Source organism: Cucumis melo, chromosome 5, assembly GCF_025177605.1.
Source record: "Cucumis melo cultivar AY chromosome 5, USDA_Cmelo_AY_1.0, whole genome shotgun sequence".
NCBI classification, from domain to species: Eukaryota; Viridiplantae; Streptophyta; class Magnoliopsida; order Cucurbitales; family Cucurbitaceae; genus Cucumis; species Cucumis melo.
The window spans coordinates 15,266,489-15,282,504 of record NC_066861.1 but is presented as its reverse complement, the minus strand read 5'-3'; the positions used below and the strand labels follow the sequence as shown (position 1 = coordinate 15,282,504).

Here is a 16,016-nt window from a genome sequence, read left to right as displayed (position 1 = left end):
GAATGATGAATTAGGAAGTTCTTCCCCATGTCAAAACCAAATTTTATCACTTTCATCGACACCATTAACATATAAATGATCTCTAACACTCTTTCTACTATGCTTTTCACAATTCCCACATTTTAAACAAGGACAACGAATGGAGGAGCTAGTTGTATTAGAAAATCAAAATTTGATGAAGTTTTCCACACCCAACTCATAATCTTTGGATAATCGACTTTCTGCATCTATAGCTTATCCATAATTGTAAATCTAGTAAGAAATAAGGTAAATTAGTTGGACAAGTCTTGTTGAAATTATTAAAAAAAAATAAATATAGAGATTGAATAAAAATTCACTTAATGGAACTAAATTCTAACTTTATTAATAAAACAACATAGGTCCTATTTGGAATTTAACCAACGATTATCATTTCTATAGTGGTAGATAATATTTAACAATACCATATTACTAAAACCCTTCCGAAACAAAACCAACCATCATCTACAATATACCCTAGCTCCAACCCAAGTTCCACAATACAAAATAAACATCCCATCATCTCATTCCCAAACTTAAACATCTCTACAGGAACAAATCCAAGAAACAAGAAGTTGATAAGCTAATGAACCAGAATTAGATTTATAAATCCTTATACAACGTTAGGTTTCTTCAAACCCCCATCACAAATTACCCCCAACTAAACAAATAAAGAACATAAACTCATATTTCACATTTTTATTCTTTTACCAGTAGCATACATGTAGCGCCCCAACAAATTTGATTTTTCCATTTATTATTAATATTTAAGTGTGGTTATGGAAAATTCGAATTTTGAGGAACCTTATCATTTTGATTTGTGATTAATCAAGGTTTAGAGGCATAATTATTTTTATTTAACTGGTAAGGTTGGTTGTTGAGGATAAAATAATTGAGGTAAGGATATGTTAATTAAAGGAATGTTGTGATTGGATGATTTTTGAAAATTTAAGATATTGGGAGTTTTGATTGGAGAGAGAGAAAGTTGCTTGTTTTGATTTAATGGAAGGAAAGATAAAGGGGATTTTTTTTTATTGGTTCTTTACTTTTATAAATGAGCATTGGGACCCGTGCACAAGAAAATCAAAAAAAAAAGAGAAAAGAAAAGAGAAAGAAAGAAAAAGGAAAAGGAAGAAACCCTAGCTATCGCTCGCCGCCGTCGAGTACCCGATCTGCTCAAGCCTTCTTCCGTCAGCTCAGCCGCCTTCGCTGCCGGTGTCCAGCCAGAACAATCGGAAGCCTAGCCGCGTCGAGTCAGGAGTTGCGAAGCCGCCGCGACAAGCAAGCCGAACTCCCCGTTCGCCAGCCGTCGCTCTCACAGATCGAAAGCCACCGCATCTCGTCAGCCGAAACCTTCGTCTGCAGCCGTCGCCGAGCACCGCTAAAGCCACCCGTCGAAGCCGCGGTGTTAGTCGGACCACCCGCAAACCCATCGTGCCGCCCGAGTCTGGAAATCAGCGCCTCGCCCCCGCGTAAACTCGACCCGGTCGAGCCTCCACTCCGCGACTCGATCGACCCGCGCCCGCACGCGCACAGCACATGCGCCAAGCCGAGCCGCGCCCGCGTCGTAGTCGAGCCGCTCCTCTCCGCGTCGCACCTGTCTGCGCTGTGTCCGAGCCGATCCCAGCCTTCAAGTCGAGCCGGTTCCTGCTTCTCCAGCCAAGCTAACCCGCCTGCCCTTGAGCCGTCAGTCTGCTCCGGTTCCTTTCCATCTACTTTGGTAAGTCAAAAGTGTTTTTCACACCCAGCCAAGATTTGAAACTTTAATCTAAATAATTTAATTTGGACTAAATTAAATTATCACTTAAGGAACGTCTTGGACCGAGTGACCTTGGAGTGTTGGATTTCTTCAGTAGGGGCTCAAGCGTTGCAACCTCGATCGTGGTAAGTCGCCTCAAGTAAGTCTTGGACCAAATTTTCCCTTTTGAGGGTAAATTACTAAATTGTGAACTTTTGACCCTTTAGGACTTGCGCCGCTTAGGGAAGCGTGTTGTTACTATTAGGACTCGTCGAGCAAATCTCCAGGTAAGAGATTTCTACTACTAGCCCTACGACTAAAATCATGAGACTGCATGCATTCCTAGTTATGCACTTGAGGACTACATTGCATAACGATAGTATAATTAATGAGGGCATGACGTGACTACTGATGTGACTTATTATGATGACATGGTTAACGTGTGACGGTTGATTATGACTTTATGTTTGGTTGTGGTTATGAGATGTGATATGATTACATGATGATGTTAGGTATATGTATGCTATGGTTAGGGTGTATGTTAGCTCCTTATTAGAATCGTACCCACATGGGTGTCCTTCGGGATCACCACCTTTATGACACAGACATGATGGAGAGACCTGACGGGGTCACTCCCACTTATGACTGCGTAGTCTGACGGGATTACCAGTCTGACATTGACATTGACACAGACATGACGTGAGTGATCCGACGGGACCGCTCACAGCCCAGGCGTCTTAGGTATTCCCTTGGGAATTACCAAGGACCAGCTGGTCCCTAGGGGGGCGCGTGTTACACGTGTTCGAGGACATGCCAGTTATGGTGTACTAGTTTCAGGACTCTAATAGGAAGTTAACAGACACCTAGTGGGACTAGTAGTGGATCCCTTACTGAGTATTTTATACTCATTCTTTCCATGACATGTGTTTCAGGTAGAGGTCGAGGTAGGGGCAAGGGCAAGCTGGCGAGCGACCAGAAGTGACCGTGGTGAGCCATAGGAATTTCTGCTTCCGCTTACACCCCGTTTTAGACACTTAGTACTTGAGTTTCATTTTCTTTCTTATTTACTATTTCATTTCTTTAAAAGTAGATAGGGTCGGAGTAGGATTTTAATTTTTATTTATGTTTTGCTCACTACCCTGATTTGATTTTATAAATAAAATTATGAGGTTTTATTCGTTTTAATTACACTTTATGACCTAAACCATGTTATTAGTATAAGGAGTTGGGTTGTTACAATACATGTTGTATACCAAAGTATATCTGTATATTATATAATGTTTTATGAATGCGAAAGGTATCAGAATTCTATATCATTGAACTATCAGAACAACCAGATTTCCGGTGAAGATACAAATATCTATATGTTAGTAACACAACATTATACTTCAAAACCACATAATATATTGTTATATTCAAGAAGATAAAAAAATAATTATTCTTTCTTTGATCCTTAGATTTGCCCACCCTTTCTTTCCATCATATAATTTTACTTATAAGTCCCACTTTACTGTACATAAAATAAGAGAACTAAACATTTGATATAGAGGTTCAAATAGACCAGAATGCATTAGAGATTTGGATGAAATAGAGGATTCTCACTGTGCCACACCAACCATTAATTTTCTTTGTAAGAACTCAGAAAAACATGAACAATCAAAGTAAGATATAAACTCGTCACAAATCTTTTTCAAATAAGAACAAAAGAAAACCCTAAAATAAATTATTTTCTTTTAGAAATTTTGACTAGATATAGATAGTTTCTCTCCTCTCATTACAATCAAGAAATTTTCAAGAACGGAAAGAAGGATACAAATATCTATATGTTAGTATCAATCCCAAATAGACCCAATAGAATCGACAATACATACTTACCTAAGGACTGAGTTTTTCGGTGAAGAAACTTGAAGTTTTTTGTCTTCTTCTTTTGTCGGATTAAGCGGAAAAACAGAGTAAAAAAAAAAAGAAAAGAAAATTAATGGTAAGGACGACGTTTAGGGCAGGCGGAGTGTTAGGGACGGCGGACGGTAGTCGTGGCAGGCGAAGTGTTAGGATGGCGGTTCAAGGTCGAAAGTGAAGGGATCTCGTACACAGTGGACGGCGGACGACGGAAGTGTTAGGGACAACTACGTTTTCGAACGGCAGAACTGAAGGGCTACGTTTCCAAACGGCTATTTTTGAACGGTGGACGGCGGAAGATCGATCTCGCGAATGAGAAGAACGGGAAGAATGGATGCGTTTTCGAAGTGAAGGACAATTTTAGGTGTTTTCGTCTTTTCGATTTCACGAACGGGAAGAACGGAAGGGAAGCGCGTACTGTGTAAGGGCTTTACCGATGGAAAACCCCAATCTTGTTCATGCGTTTCTTTTTAATTTTTAATAAAAATTTGTAGGAAAAATATCATAATTGACATTTTAAAAAAATTCGAAAAATGACTGACCTCCGTCTTTTCATAAAAAATTATTGACGTTTTAAACGTCAATAATGTAATTGATATTACTTGCAAAAAATACAAGTTACTTGACGTTATCAAGAATGTCGAATTTATAAACATTCTTAACGTTAAAACGTCAAAAATTTAATAGATATTCTAAAGACATCAAGGAAAAATACATATGACTTGACATTTAAAAAACATCAAGAAATCTGAAAAATTGGCCTACCTCCGCCTTTTCATAAATATTCTTTATGTTTTATCTTTGAAATCACTCATTTCTTGACATTTATTTTTCAAAAAACGTCAAGTAATTAAAACCACAAACATAAAGAAAGTCCCTTTTTCTAGTAGTGTCTGTGTGCATACGGTATCATCTAGCTCAGGTCTCACATCTTAGTTATACATCTAATATCAATCTTAGAAATATCAGAACATTTAAACGTGCTTTGCTTTTAAATATACTTGCTTAAATCTCAACTTAGTTTAACTTGTACTTAGCTACTAAAACTCTTTAACTCGATGCCAATCTTGCATTATGCTTGCTTAAATATACCTTTATCTTAGATTTTTTCATAACTCAACATTCAAATACTTTGCTCAGAAATCTCATGTTCAAGGAAACATATTCAAATCGAATGCTTTAGAACTTAGATCATACATACTCATTTATAAATTTCATTAAACTCTTTCTAAACTTGAAACTCATGCTATGTAAATCATTCATGACTCAAGTATAATTCAAATACTTTAACTCAAAACATGCTATAAATATAACTTAATAAAACAAGCTTAGAAATTCATTGGAAACTCATTTTTTGTCCCTCACAAACTTTCGGCCAGTTCCTCGATCTATAAATTTGCCTTATTTCTTCTTTGACCTTGATCTTTTGGAGTCTTGGACACCTTGACTTGCCTCCAAACACTTCTATAAGGCTTACCCTCGCTCAAAATCAAGATCTTAGCTTGGGCTTCAAGCCCTAACTTCCTTTTTCAACTCAAACTCTCCAAAAACCCCAACTTTTAGGCTGCAACAAGGGGAGAACCAAAAATCTTATGCTTGCTCAAATTTTTTTTTTTTTTTTTTTTTGCCTTGCTTCAGCGTATTGAACTCAAGAATCTCCACCCATCTCAAGTTCTTCTTCTTTCCCCTCTCTTTGAATCAAATGGTGGAAAATGAAAGGAAGAATGGTCTGAAGAGGGCTCTTAAAACCTATTCGCACCTACCTCACGCTAAAGCCTTAGGAATGAAATTTTTTTAGAAAACCCTATATGTTACGCGATTAAGTTATCTCGATCGAGAAGGACCCAAGATCCTTCGAGATCTTCTGCTTTTTTCAGCTGAACATGTCCGAGTTCTGTCTGAGTTTCCTTTAAATTGTTTCTTTTTCTCCAGTCTCGGTCGAATTGCCCCAAGACATCCCAAGACTCTTTGTTTAACTTAGCTGAGATTGACCTCGAGATCATCTGAGAACTCAACTTTGAACCATTTTGTCTTTCATTTTGGTCGGGATCCCCTTTTGATTGACCTGGATTTTCCTCTTAGATCCTCTTGGCCTTTCTTCTCGATCGAAATGCACCTTGATGTTTGTGCCTTAGCTCCGAGATTTACCTTCTGTCTTAAATCTTGTCTGGGATCTCCTCAAACTGCTCGAGATTTCCTTAACCAAAGCTTTCTATCTTTTCTCTCAGCCAAACCGAGTCCTTGAGCCTCTACTGCAAGATGAATAATCTGAGACTTTCATTTGGCTCTTCTAAACTCCTGAATGTTGTTCCGAGATGCTTGACTTGGTTTGAGACTCTTGAGCAACAGAACTTAACCTTCCTCAACTCTTAGCAAGCAAATGGGATAGAAGATTCAGGTATTACAATCGACTCCCTTGGACTCATAGTAAATCTGCCGATGTCTAGTCATCAAAAGGAAAAAAAATTAAATCAAGATACTCCGTACAAATTAGAAAAATTTTAATGGAGTGATTTTACATGCTATGAATTTGTTAGTTTAGATAAGAAACATCCCAAGGCATTGCAAATTTGCATATCCATTTTATTTGTTCATATCAACTGAGGTGGGAATACTATAGCGTTAGCAGATAGGCTTTGTTTATGCTAAGGCGGCAGCAGTATATATCTTCTAACATTCTGTGCTTAAGAATTTAATTTTGACTAAAACTCTACCTATTAAGTAATGAAGTTGGTTTTCCATAAAATAATTACAATTTGTAAAAGGTTTGTACAGATATTTCTATAGAATAATAAGGTCCTGAAAATGAAATTGAAAATATTCTTAAATATAACATAATATTATTATCCATTAGAAACACTTTTATTATATTTTAAAATATTTTAATTCATTTTGCTACGTTAATTTAAAAACAATTCGTAATCGAATATTTCCATTTTTATTTCTTTTTTAGAAAAAAACCAAATGTTTCTACGAGAATATCATGTGTTGACATTGAAACTTGAACGACAAGTTTTAAAAAGCACTATGACATAACAAATAATAGAATAAATGAAGGTTTTCAAAAAATTTGACAAAAAAGGTGAGAATGCACGGATGATGAAATATTCTCTTTAATATTGTTTTTGCTCTAAACAAATATGATAAATGAAGTACATTTGTTCTAAACAAATAAATACAATAAAACGAAGATAGTATGAAAACTTTGGAAGAAGAAATAGCAAAAATGAAATAATTAGTGCAAAAAGTTGCATTCCCAATGAAGAGTCGGCTCTTGAGGTTAAAGGAGAGACCTCGGTTTAATATTTACAAATGCTTCATAATCATATGCTTAACAGATAATAAAAGAAAGGGCTTTTCTTTTTTCTTCTATAATTAAGTTTTCAACCCTTTTGACCTTACTTTAATCTAAATAAATATTCTTTAGCTTAGAGTAGAATAATAGGATGAAGTTTGTTTTATTTTAATTCTTCATAATCCAAGATTTGATATTTCAAATCTAGTGAAACAATATGTTATACAATTACGCAATTAACAGAATTTTATAATAAATCACTAAATTTTTATTTATTGAATTGAATAAAAGGCGTAATATATTAATTATAAAAGTGAAAAAACAAACCTAGCTATATACATACATATTTTCTCAAAAATGGTTTGCTATACAACATTTGGTAAGCAAAAACTCCTATTCAACTTTATCAAAGTTAAAATAGAGATATTACATACGACGTTATGTGCATCTTTTGCAACTTAAGTATACCATCTTCAACATAATAATAATAATAGTAGTAGTAGTAATAGTAATCGTAATAATCATAATAGTAATAGTAATATTAATAGTAATAGTAGTAATAATAAGAATAATAATAGTAATAATAAGGTTAAAATTAATATGGATTCGATTCATATTAGAACTATATAGATCATATGAGATATCTAAACCATTGATTATATTATATATGATATAATTTAAAGTTTATATTATATAAGATATAATATAGATTAAATTTATATTTATTTTATTTTATTTTAGTTAATATAGTTTTAAATAAATAGAATAACTTCCATAGAAAGAGGGAGAAAGTTAGATAACTTTGCCCTCCATCAATGGTTAAGATTATATCTTTAAAAATAGAAAGATTTTTTTTTGCTCTCTTTGTTTTATGAATCAATCTCTCTGCGTTCAAAAAGAAATAGAATTCTCTTTCAAAACGTTTTCCTCACCAAATTAAGTCCACAACTCTTTGTGAATCTTTCTTTGAGAATAACAAGGAAGACTTCGCGGTGTTCTTGAAAGATTTGAAGAAGAGTTCTTAGAGGTTCTACAAAGGTTAGTTTCTTTTCCACTTTTTCTCTATAAAAGCATGTTTAGGCTTTATTTTTTGGTTTTACAAATTAAATTCCATTTGCACGGCATTCATAAAGCGGTCCATTCCTTCAATTGGTATTAGAGTCAGGTTGTGCAAGAAGTTTCTTAAAGAGCTAGGTTGCACAATTGTTTTTTTTCAATTGAAACAAAATTCAGAGAAAATGTGGGTATTTTTTTTCCCTCTACATTGTTGAATGTGGGTTTGCAAAATAGATAGGTTTCGATTTTGGCACCTTATATTAACCTTAGATTATAGTTTTTCATTAATTTGATTGATGTAAGGGTCTGTTGTTTGGGGCATTTTAATTCTGTAATCAAGTTTTTAAGTTCTTGTCGTTCGATGGCAAGTGTTGCTGTGAAGATTGACGTTTTTGAAGGTTTTTTGGAGGATCTTTTCTAGTTCTATATAGATTCAAATATGTACAGAGTTGCAACAGTGTTTGATTAAAAAAAAGGAAAAATAAAAAAATAAAAACAATATATTGATTATGCGTGTGTTTTAAGTGTTGTTAAAGAGTTTCTGGTGAAGTGGAAAATTCAGTCTATTTTGTTGTTTAATCTATTTTTACATGTAATGTTTGTTTAAACCAATTATATGCATAATGTATATCATATAGTTTAAAATCTCGCCTTAAGATTATGATTATCATGCATCATTCTTAAATATAAGTGTTATATTTTAGTTGCATGATTTTTTAAGCACGCTCATGCATCATATTTAATATAATTGTTATATTGTATAGTAGCATGTATCATTAATATTTCCATGCATCATACTATAGTTTAAAATGTTGTATTATATAGTTTGATTGATGGATGTGTTTATTTTCATTGCATCAATATAATCGTTGTATTGTGTGATGAAAATGGGAATGTATTGAGCATGTCATTACTTAGTGAATATAATCGTTATATTTATTAAATGTCATTAGAAATGAATGTTTATAGGTTTTAATTGTTTCCTTTTCTTATAAGTGTTATAAGTTTATGAATTTAGAATTAAAATATATAATAAAGAGTTGCATACTAACATAAGGTCACAATTAGTTTTAAATAGTTTAAAATTAATTCACCTAGACCTTAATGAATAATATTTCTAATGAGATTAGAAATAGGATTAATATTTTTTTTTTTGTTTTAAAAGGATTAAAATGATATCAATAAAAGATTAAATTTATAAAATATTTGTCTATAAGGGACCTTTGTCTAAGGAAGGTTCTGTCTACGCTGGGATATTTAAGCTAATGTTAACGGAACACCTCTACCTGGGAACTGACTTGGAAGGTGAATTAGTCAAACATTTTATAACCATGCAATACATGATTATATTTATCAAAGTGTTTGATGAACAATAATCATATATTGTTAAACTATCCAATATAAGAGTTATATTGGGCTAATTTAACAATGAACTTAGATAAATAATTAGTCGTATTTTCTAAGTTAATTAATTTTAAGTAAAACACTAAGTGGGAGGAAATGGGGTATATGATACTTCATTTTTCTTTTCACATTTCTCCTTAAACATTCACATCGTGGGACTTATGCTTGACCTCGAGGCACCTTTGTTTGTCTCCTCCTACGGGTGGTATTTGTGTAAGTCAATAATAAGGTGAATGGAGATAGAGTTAAGTGGAAGAGAGATATGTGTCAACACATCCCGCGGTCTCTTTCATTAGTTTCTAGTAAATTCTCATGTCTGGCCTCGAGACACCTTTGCTTGAAGGTGTTTGCATGAGATTTTACTCAAACTCTATAAATGGATAGGATTTCTTTAGTTTTTGCTCAAACCGGGTTTTTTTCTATGGATTACTTATTGGACGAAACTCTAGAATCTAAAAAATAAAGGGTTACACTTGCAAGAAACTTTTTAATTAATCATTTCTTGACTAAACAAAGATGACTAACTATTATAGGAAAGAGTTATTCTAGTGTAATATTTAGTTGAGATTGTCTCAATTCAGTGAAGGGATAATTAATCACCCATGAAGGTTTTTATCCTACGTTACTGAAACATCATTGCAAAATAGATATCACTTAGGATATATTAAAATTTTGCTAAATTGATTGGTTTTCTATATGGAAAATGCTAGTATAAATAATATAAATAAATTGTATGTTTTCAGCCATTTGATAATGATGAGTGCTACTTTGAATCTGTTGGTTGCTGATAAACTTAATGACAATAAGTATGTATCTTGGAAAAATACTATCAACATTATGTTAATCATCAATGACCTTAGATTTGTCCTAGTTGAAGAGTGTCCTTAAGTCCCAACTACTAATGCAACTCGAACTGTTCGAGATGCACATGAGCGCTGGGCCAAGGAAAATGAAAAAGCCCAAGTATACATCTTGGCAAGCTTATCTGAAGTATTGGCCAAGAAACATGAATCAATGCTCACTGCTCGTAAGATTATGGACTCCTTGCAAGAGATGTTTGGTCAAACCTCTTATTAGATCAAGCATAATGCTCTAAAATACATTTATAATGCCCATATGAACAAGGAAGCCTCAGCCCGAGAACATGTTCTCAATATGATGGTTCATTTCAACATGGCAGAAATGAATGAGGCTGTCGGGTTAGCTTTATTTCGGAATCTTTGCCAGAGAGTTTCTTGCAATTTAGAAGCAATTCTGTTGTGAATAAGATTGCTTATACCCTTACCACCCTTCTCAACGAGCTACAGACTTTCGAGTCTCAGATGAAAATCAAGAAACATAAGGGAGAGACAAATGTTACTACTTCCACAAGAAAGTTTCATAGAGGTTCGACCTCTGGAACTATGTCTGTGTCTTATTCATCTGGTACTAAGAAGTGGAAGAAGAAGAAGGGTAGTCAAGAAAATAAACCTAACCCCCTTGTTGCTAAAACAAGCAAGAAAGCCAAGGCTGCAAAGGGAATATGTTTTCATTGCAACCAGAAGGGACATTGGAAGAGAAATTGTCCTAAGTACTTGGCATAAAAGAAGGCCAAACAAGGTAAATGTGATTTAGTAGTGCTAGAGACTTGTTTAGTGCAAAATGATGATTCGACCTGGATAATAGATTCAGGTGCCACTAATCATGTTTATTCTTCATTTCAAGGAATTAATTCATGGTGGCAGTTGGAGACTGAAGAGATAACCATGCGAGTTGGAACTGGGCATGTCGTCTCAGCGGTTATAGTGGGAGGGCTTCGACTTTGTTTACAGAAATCTTTTCTTTTATTAGAAAATGTATATGTTGTTCTTGATTTAAAAGGGAACTTGATTTCTGTAAAGTGTTTACTAGAACAATCTTACTCGTTAACTTTTAATATAAATAAAGTGTTTATTTTCAAAAAAATGGTGTTGAGATTTGTTTTGCAAATTTAGAAAATAATTTTTATGTGTTAAGATCATTAACATCTAAAGCTCTCCTTAATGTTGAAATGTTCAAAATTGCAGTGACTCAAAATAAAAGACTTAAAATTTCTCCAAAAGAAAATGCTTATCTTTAGCACTTAAGATTAGGGCACATAAATCGCAATAGGATTGAGAGATTAGTAAAGAATGGATTTCTAAGTGAGTTAGAAGAAAATTCTTTACCTGTATATGAGTCATGCTTTGAAGGTAAAATGACCAAAAGGCCTTTTACTGGAAAAGACCATAGGGTCAAAGAACCCCTGAAACTTGTACATTCAGATCTATGTGGTCCTATGAATGTTAAAGCAAGAGGAGGATTTGAATATTTCATCACTTTTACTGATGATTATTCAAGATATAGGTATGTTTATTTAAAGCAACATAAGTCTAAAGCCCTTGAAAAGTTCAAGGAATACAAGGCTGAAGTTGAAAATGCATTAAGTAAAACTATTAAAACATTTTGATCTGATCGATGTGGAGAGTATATGGATTTGAAATTCCAAGACTATTTGATGGAATGTGGAATTGTATTCCAACTCTCAGCACCTGGTACACCTCAACAGAATGGTGTATCAGAAAGGAGAAATTGAACCTTTTGGACATGGTTCGGTCTATGAAGAGTTATGTTCACTTACCTAATTCGTTTTGGGGTTATGTAGTGCAAACTGCAGTCTATATTTTGAATTGTGTTTCATCTAAAAGTTTTTCTAAAACACCTTTGATATTATAGAATGGTCGTAAAGGTAGTTTACATCATTTCAGAATCCGGGGTTGTCCAACACACGTACTTGAGACTAATCCTAAGAAATTGGAATCTCGTTCAAAATTATGTCTATTTGTAGGCTACCCCAAAGGAACCAGAGGTGGTTACTTCTATGATCCTAAAAATAATAAAGTATTTGTATCGACAAATGCTACATTTTTAGAAAAGGACCATATAAGGGAGCACAAACCACGTAGTAAGATAGTATTAAATGAACTTTCTAATGAAACTATTGAACCTTCAACAAGAGTTGTTGAAGAGCCTAGTGCATTAACAAGAGTTGTTCATGTCGGTTCATCTACTAGGACACATCAACCTCAATCGTTGAGAGAACCTCGACGAAGTGGGAAGGTTACAAACTTACCTATTTGTTATATGAGTTTAACTGAAACTTTAACTGTCATATCTGATGGCAACATTGAGGATCCATTAACTTTTAAGAAGGCAATGGAGGATGTGGATAAAGATGAATGGATCAAAGCCATGAATCTAGAATTGGAGTCTATCTACTTCAATTCAGTTTAGGATCTTGTAGATCAACCTGATGGGGTAAAACCTATAAGTTGTAAATGGATCTACAATAGAAAAAGGGGTGCAGATGCTAAGGTACAAACTTTTAAAGCTAGACTAGTGGCAAAGGGTTATACCCAAGTTGAGGGAGTTGACTATGAGGAGACTTTCTCACCTATTGCCATGTTAAAGTCTATTCGAATACTTTTGGCCATTGCTACATATTAGGACTATGAGATATGACAAATGGACGTTAAGACTGCTTTTTTGAATGGAAATCTTGAGGAGACCATCTATATGTAACAACCAGAATGATTCATAACTCTAGGTCAAGAGCAAAAGCTTTGCAAGCTTAATTGTTCTATTTATGGATTGAAACAAGCTTCTTGATCTTGGAACATAAGATTTGATACTGCAATAAAATCTTATGGCTTTGATCAAACCATTGATGAACCTTCTGTTTACAAAAGAATCATCAACAATTCAGTAGCTTTCTTAGTTCTTTATGTAGATGATATCCTACTCATTGGGAATGATGTAAGTATACTAACTAACATCAAACAATGGCTGGCAACTCAATTTCAAATGAAATATTTGGGAGAGGCACAGTTGTTTCGGGCATTCAGATATTTAGAGATCGTAAGAACAAAATGCTAGCTTTGTCTCAAGCATCGTATATTGACAAGATAGTTGTTAAATATTCAATACAAAACTCCAAGAGAGGCTTACTACCTTTCAAGCATGGAGTTACTTTGTCTAAAGAACAGTGTCCTAAGACACCTTAAGAGGTTGAGGAAATGAGACATATCTCCTATGCATCAGCTGTTGGCAACTTGATGCATGCAATGTTATGTACTAAACCTGACATCTATTATGCGGTGGGAATAATCAGTAGATATCAATCTAATCCAGGATTAGCTCACTGGACTGCCGTTAAAACTATCCTCAAGTATCTGAAAAGAACGAGGGACTACATGCTTGTGTATGGTTATAAAGATTTGATTCTTATAGGATACACAGACTCTGACTTTCAAACTGATAGAGATTCTAGGAAATATACTTCAGGTTTAGTGTTCACTCTTAACGGAGGAGTTGTGGTTTAGAGAAGTATCAAGTAAGAATGTATTGCTGACTCCACCATGGAGGCAGAGTATGTCGGAGCTTGTGAAGCTGCCAAGGAAGCTATTTGGCTTAGGAAATTTTTGACTGATTTGGAATTAGTTCCAAACATATCAAAGCCAATTACTCTTTACTATGATAACAGTGGGGCTACGGTAATTCTAGGAAGCCCAAAAACCACAAGCGTGGAAAGCATATTGTACGGAAGTATCACCTGATTCGAGAGATAGTGCATCGAGGGGACGTGATCGTTACATAGATAACTTTGACGCACGACATTACTGATCCGTTTACAAAGCCCCTCACGACTAAGTTGTTTGCAGGTCACCTAGTTGTTTTCAGGTCACCTAGAGAGTCTAGGTCTACTTGACATTCCACATTTAATCTAGAGCAAGTGGGAGATTTATTGGGTGCATATTGTATGCTTTAGTTTCTTATTTTGTGTACTATTATAGTGTTTTAACTTTTATGTTGTACACACCACTAGCTTTAGAACAAGTGAGAGATTGTTAGGGTTGATGCCCTAAATCTTGTGGTCTTGTAGTTTGTAATTGTATATATTATACAAACATTTTATTTATCTAATAAAATAAAGTATTTTATTATATTAGATAAACCCTAAACCCTAATAAAATAAAGTATTTTATTTTATTTGACATTTGGTTGCATTAACCCATAAAACCAATAAATTAACATCCAAGGTTATCTTCTGTAACTTAAACATGTATATGGAGACATACAACTGGATCATGTTTAAGTGATAACCTAAATGACCTGTAGTAGATGGTCAAGATTGGATACCTTATCCTGATGCCACTACGAATACGGCCTGCTTTGTAGTTTTTACAATTGTTCTAAAGTGCTACAAATGATCTGATCTTAATCATTCATGTCGAGACATTAGAGCGGGGGTATTCTATATAAAGAGTTTGTATAAGACCGAACCATGAAATGAATAGTCTCTCTTATTAACACCATTACTAGTTGAGACTACATTTCACCAGGATGACCATAGGTGACTTGACCTGAATTTTGAGTGAGTTGCCAGCTCCTGCCTATGGAGGCGATCCTTTGATTTGCATGGGTGAGAGTGGTCTATGTCGCCGTCGCCGATTTAATATGTCTACCATTTTGAGGATTTGACTGATTGGGGAGCTGGGAACACAGCTACACAAGAAGGAATTCACTCATTTTCTATAGATAGAGTAAGTAGAGAAATTGCTGAGAGGAGTTCAGTTATAGTAGGACTATAATTAATGTTCATTAGAGAAATCAGTGGTACTTAAGGAGTTAGATGTAACTACAGAGGCAAAACGGTAATTTTTTACCTAACTGTACTTACGAGCAATTTATAAAGGGTCATTACACTGTTAATTGGTTATATCTAATGGACACAAAAATATATCTATAGTAAGAAGAGTGTAACTATTAGTCTTTAGTGGAATGACTAATAGTTAATGAATAGAGATTAATTTAATTAAATAGTTTAATTAATTAATCTCATATCATTGGAACTTCAATCTATAGGTCCATAAGATCCTCTTGTTAGCTCAACAAGGATAAATGAGAATCCAATTTATTTTGTTTAATTTGAATTGTTCAAATTGATTGAAGAGAATAAATTGTCTATGGTACAATTAATAAGATGTATTTGATACATTATAATATAAAGTTTTTACGAAAGAAGTTAATATTTGAATATGATGCAAATAATAATAATATGAATAAGATTCATAAATAAACTATATGTTAAACTTAATATGCATTTGATTCATATTAGAATTATAGATCATATGAGAGATCTAAACCATTGATTATATTATATATGATGTAATATAAAATTATATTATATGAGATTAATATAGATTAAATTTATAATTATTTTATTTTATTTTAATTAATATAGTTTTAAATAAATAAAATAACTCCCATGAGAAAGAGAGAGGAAGTTATTTTGATAACTTCCCCCTCCATCAATGGTCAAGATTATATCTTAAAAAATATAAAGATTTTTTTTTTTTTTTTTGCTCTCTCTGTTTTTATTAATCGATCTCTCTGTGTTCCAAAAGAAATAAAATTCTCTCTCAAAACTTTTTTCGCACCAAATTACAGAAGACCACAACTCTCTGTGATTCTTTCGTTGAGAATAATGTGGAAGACTTCTTAGTGTTCTTGAAAAAACTGAAGAAGAGTTCTTGGAGGTTCTACAAA

The 16,016-nt window shown here is 33.8% G+C and overlaps 1 protein-coding gene across 1 annotated transcript; it reads left to right on the top strand.

The window, feature by feature from the left end:
- The first annotated feature begins 1,072 nt into the window (after nucleotides 1-1,072).
- LOC127149548 (uncharacterized) lies at nucleotides 1,073-2,941 on the top strand. Its single transcript, XM_051085330.1, has 4 exons — nucleotides 1,073-1,738; nucleotides 1,828-1,902; nucleotides 1,984-2,043; nucleotides 2,689-2,941. Exons 1-4 carry the CDS (start codon nucleotides 1,073-1,075, stop codon nucleotides 2,752-2,754), a joined length of 867 nt encoding a protein of 288 aa, XP_050941287.1. The 3' UTR covers nucleotides 2,755-2,941.
- The last annotated feature ends 13,075 nt before the right edge of the window (nucleotides 2,942-16,016 follow it).